Source organism: Crocuta crocuta, unplaced genomic scaffold (assembly GCF_008692635.1).
Source record: "Crocuta crocuta isolate KB4526 unplaced genomic scaffold, BGI_CrCroc_1.0 scaffold1133, whole genome shotgun sequence".
In the NCBI taxonomy this organism is placed as follows: Eukaryota; Metazoa; Chordata; class Mammalia; order Carnivora; family Hyaenidae; genus Crocuta; species Crocuta crocuta.
In genome coordinates this window covers 868266-873657 of record NW_027530366.1, presented here as the reverse complement: position 1 = coordinate 873657, position 5392 = coordinate 868266, and the positions used below count along the sequence as shown (strand labels likewise).

General features: G+C 37.2%; 1 protein-coding gene across 1 annotated transcript in view; it reads left to right on the top strand.

The window, feature by feature from the left end:
- The window catches only part of ZNF280C (zinc finger protein 280C), a 53821-nt gene that overhangs the window by 44236 nt on the left and 4193 nt on the right, over nucleotides 1-5392 (top strand). Inside the window, exons 16-17 of the mRNA XM_077766151.1 lie at nucleotides 10-111; nucleotides 4093-4155. Coding sequence (XP_077622277.1) covers nucleotides 10-111; nucleotides 4093-4155 — 165 coding nt within the window. The remainder of the gene's footprint in view (nucleotides 1-9; nucleotides 112-4092; nucleotides 4156-5392) is intronic.

Sequence of the window (5392 nt, the reverse complement as noted above, 5' to 3'; positions counted from 1 at the left end):
GTGTTATTCAAAAAAAAAAGATTTGGAAAGCCACTTTTCAATATATATCCACTGCAATTTTTGCAAATACAACACTAATTGCAACAAAGCCTTTATAAATCATATGGTGAGGTAAGTTAAACATGTACGCCACCAATAAAAATTTCCATTTAACATGTTTGTTTTTTAAAAATAAAGTTGTTTTTTTTAGAAGTCAATTTGTCACATAGGAGCTAAAAGGATCTAGCAATAGGGAACATCTAGGATATTACTTAATATTATTTTCCAGTGTAATAACTCATGAAAATTATGGGGAAAAAAGTGTTTTNTTCTCTCTCTCTGAAATAATTAAAACATTAAAGAATTTTAAAAAAATAATAGGTTTGATAGGAAATTTGTTTTTCTAAGTCTTTTACAAAGTGGTACTTTTGGAGCGCCTGGGTGGCTCAGTTGGTTGAGCGTCCAACTTCAGCTCAGGTCATGATCTCACGGTTCCTGGGTTCGAGCCCCATGTTGGGCTCTGTGCTGACAGCCAGCTCGGAGCCTGGAGCCTGTTTCAGATTCTGTATCTCCCTCTCTCTCTGACCCTCCCCTGCTCACACTGTCTGTCTGTCTATCTTTCTCTTTCTCTCTCAGAAATAAATAAAACATTAAAAAATTTTTTAAAGTACTTTCAAACATAAAATTTTTAATGTTTTTAAAATATTTGTCAGATAAATATGTGTAACCACAAGAGGGCTAGCGTCTTCAAACGAGTCACTTTGAGAGACTGCAGGTTTGTCAAAGATGCTAAGAACAATATTGGCACTCACATGAATGCACTCTCTCCCTCCCTTCTGCCCCTTCCTTTCATCCGTCTTTGTCCATTAGTCTTTCAAGCCATTTATCTTTGCATTCAATCAATGAAATGTGAAATGAGAGACTATAGGGGATATTCCAGTCATGATGCTACTGTTAGAGTTCCTTTTTATAGGCATCAGTTCGATTTGAGCATCTACCATGTACTCTGTACTAGAGAAACACTTCAGAGACCACACTACTTCACGACTTTCATTTGGACCTCATTAGTAGCAGCTTTATTCTTTCAGGAAGGATTCTTAAAAATATGTAAAAATTGTTCAGATATAAATATGTTGATTATTCAAACTGAGGTTGTTACATGTATTTTCAGTCAGAAATAAAGTGGTTTTCTTGCAGATCGTAACAAACCCTCTGTTACATGTTACCCCCTTCCTTACCTCTGTCCCAATGTACCTCATCATATATAGTATTTATTCATTTTGAATTCTCATTATATGATGATTTTGAGTCTTGATCTTTCTTTCCAGTCCAGCAGCACCAAACTTTATATCATCCTCACCCTTCAGGTCATCTGTTTTGAATGTTGCTTGCTTTTTGTCCTAGAATATTTTATATCTTCAGTCATGTTTAACCTTGCTATCCTTGAATTTTTTATCCTTTTTGATCTTTCTCTGTGCTGCTTTCCAAACTACCAAACTGTGTTTGATTTAATTAGCTCTGAATCCATGATTTAAAAAAAAAGGTTTATTAGAGAGAGAGAGCACAAGCAGGGTAGGGAAGGATGGAGGGAGGCATTGCAGGGTATCCGAAGCAGGCTCTAAGCTGACAGCAGAGAGCCCAGTGCGGGGCTCCAGGCTCTGAGCTGGCAGTCAGCACAGAGCCTGACGCGGGGCTCAAACCCACGAACCACGAGATCATGACCTAAGCGAAAGTCGGACGCTTAACCGACTAAGCCACCCAGGCGCCCTACCTTTCTGTGACTTCTTTAGAATATTTGATACTTTAGAATATTTGATCACTCACTTTTGAAAACCTTCTTGTCAACTTAAACTGTTACCATCACTTTATTTTTTCTTCCCTTTTGGTTACTCCTTTATTTCACTACCTTTTCTTTTTTGGCCTCAAACTTTTTTTTACTTTTGAAGTTTTTAATTTTAATTCCAGTATAGTTAACATACAGTGTTATATTAGTTTCATGTGTACAAGATAGTGATTCAGCAATTCCATACATTGCTGGGTCCTCACCATGACAAGTGCACTCCTTAATCCCCATCACCCATCCCTCCCACCTCCCCTCTGGTAACCACCAATTTGTTCTCTGCAGCTAAGTGTCTGTTTCTTGGTTTCTCTCCCTCTCTCTTTTCCTTTGCTCATTTGTTTTGTTTCACAAATTCCACATATGAATGAGATCAGATGGTATCTTTTCTGATTGACTTATTTCGCTTAGCATAATATTCTCTAGCTCCATCCACATCGTTGTGGATGGCAAGATTGCATACTTTTTATGGTTGAATAATATTCCTCTCTGTGTGTGTGTGTGTGTATGTATTTTAGATATTAACCCCTTATCAGATATGTCATTTGCAAATTTCTTCTCCCATTCAGTAGGATGCCTTTTTGTTTTGTTGATGATTTCCTTTGCTCTGCAAAAGTCTTCTATTGTAGTCCCAGTAGTTTAATTTTGCTTTGGTTTCCTTTACCTGAGGAGACATAGCTAGAAAAATGTTTCTATGAGCTGATGTCAAAGAAATTATTGCCTATATTTTCTTCTAGGATTTTTATTGTTTCAGGTCTCACATTTAGGTCTTTAATCTATTTGGAGATTTTTAAAAATTTTTTTAATAGTTTATTGTCAAGTTGGTTTCCATATAACACCCAGTGCTCATCCCCACAAGTGCCCTCCTCCGTGCCCATTACCCCCCTTCCCTTCCCCGCCCAACATCTGCCCTCAGTTTGTTCTCAGCATTCAAGAGTCTCTCATGGTTTGCCTCTCTCCCTCTCCCCAACTATTTTTCCCCTCCTTCTCCCCCATGGTCCTCCGTTAAGTTCCTCCTAATCCTCTTGTGTGTGCAAACATATGGTATCTGTCCTTCTCTGCCTGACTTATTTTGCTCAGCATAACGCCCTCAAGGTCCATCCATGTTGCTACCCATGGCCAGATTTCATTCTTTCTCATTGCCATGTAGTATTCCATTGTATAGATAAACCACATCTTCTTGATCCATTCGTCCTTTGATGGANATTTCCTTTTGTTGTCTGATGGCTGATGCTAGGACTTCCAGCACTATGGTAAACAACAGTGGTGAGAGGGGACATCCTTGTCGTGTTCCTGATCTCAGGGGGAAAGCTCTCCGTTTTTCCCCGTTGAGGATGATGTTAGCTGAGGGCTTCTCATAGATGGCTTTTATGATGTTTATGTAAGTTTTTAAAATAATGGTGAGGGTATTGATCATCTAAATAGTCTCAGGAAGGGGCACCTGGATGGCTTAGTCAGTTGAGCATCTAACTGTTGATTTCGGCTCTGGTTATGATCCCAGGGTTGTGGGATCAAGTCTTGTGTAGGATTCTGTACTAAGCATTGAGTCTGCTTGAGATTCTCTGTCTCTCTCTTCTTCTTCCCCTCTCTCCTGCTCACCTGCATGCACACACTCTCTCTCAATTAATTAACATTTTTAATTTTTTATGTTTATTTATTATTGAGACAGAAACAAAGCATGAGTAGGGAAGGGGCAGAGAGAGAGGGAGACACAGAATCAGAAGCAGGCTCCAGGCTCTGAGCTGTCAGCACAGAGCCCAATGCGGGGCTCAAACCCACAAACTGTGAGATCATGGCGTGAGCCAAAGTCGGACCCTTAATCAACTGAGCCACCCAGATGCCCCTTAATTAACATTTTTTTAAAAAGAAAAAAAGAAAATGAGTGGGTAAAATGAAATGTAAAATAAAAATCTTGAATTAGGGGCACCTGGGTAGCTCAGTCAGTTAAGCATCTGACTCTTGGTTTTGGATTGAGCCATGATCTCACGGTTCATGGGTTCAAGACCCACATCAGACTCTGCACTGCTAGCGCTGAGCCTGTTTAGGATTCTTCCCTCTCTCTATGCCCATCCCTCACCTGTATGCTCTTTCCCTCCCCCCGTCTCAAAATAAACATTTTTTTAGTCTTGAATTAAACAGATGAATAATAGAATTTAATAACTTAGCTCATGATCTTTTTTTCAAAACTAAGAAACTAAACATGCACTTGAAATATGTTCAATAAAATTGATATGAATTACTGTATAATAGCATCTCATCTGTCTGTTGTTTTTCAGCTCTCATAGCAACAATCCAAGTAAACGGTTTTATATCTTTAAGAAGCATTCTGGAATTCTCAGGTAACTAGTTGATCTTTTTCCATTTTCTCTATTGAAAAATTGTATTAACTTCTTTAACCTGATTCTTGAGTACCTTGTTTGGAAAATGGAGTGATTGCTACCAGACATAATACAATTCTCTTCATTATACCATAGAACAAAGTAGAACTAGCCTGTTTTCTCTGGCTAAACTTTATTTCAGTGGTGTTAGGCAATAAGATGAAATTTTCATGGATTTGCATTATAAAAGAAGATTAGAAAGATGTTTGAGATATTTAGTAAATTGACTAACACTTTCTTGGTTTTGAGCAATATATAGCCTTCATAATTCTTAGGGGTTTTTTTTTTCACTTTGAAATAAAGAAAAGTACATAACTTGTTTACTCTACAAAAGGAATTGCTGATGAACATTTCAAAAGGCATTGAATATTAACCCTAATTATACCACACACACTTGGCTCAGAATCCGCTATGCATCCATTTTTTTCCACATTTTTCTGCTTTCTTTTTACTTCATCTTCCTTTGTTTAATTATTTTGTTCATGTTATCATTGCTATTTGAAATATCAGTGCCAAGATTTTAGTAGCATCAAGATGTCTTATGGCTAAGACATGGACTTAAGTTTAGCCAGTACTTGTTTTGATTCTTTGGGTTAATGGAAAGGTGGAGGGGGAGATAATACATCTCAGGATCTTTGTGTTCATTATTCCTTGCTTTGTTCACTCTTCCCCAGATATATGCATGGCTAGCTCCCTCACCTCCTTCAAATCTCTAATCCAATGAGTGAAGCTTTCTTTGAGCACTCCATTTAAAATAGCATTCTTTCCCCTAGGCCCCATCTCCACCATTCCCTATCTCCCTTTATTTTTCTTCACTTTTTACATTCCACCATATTGTATACTTTACTCTTTTATTTATTGTCTGTGTCTTCTCACTAGAATGTGTGTGGTTTGGATATTTGTCTATGCCGTATGTTTACTGAGAATTGAATAGTGCCTGACACATGGTAGGCATTCTGTAAATATTTGAGTAAATTAATGTACATGTTGAAAATTACATATATGGATGGTGTGGATGGTGTTGGACCAACAGCTCATAAGCGAGGAAAGTTTGTTTCTATTTTAAAAATGTATTCATACTATTTAAAAAATATTACTAAATTTAAGGAAATAGAATTTTACTGAAAAATTTTTTAAGAATTAAAAAAGATTTATTAATTCTAAAGATAAAAGTTTAATTTATTACATCATTGTTATT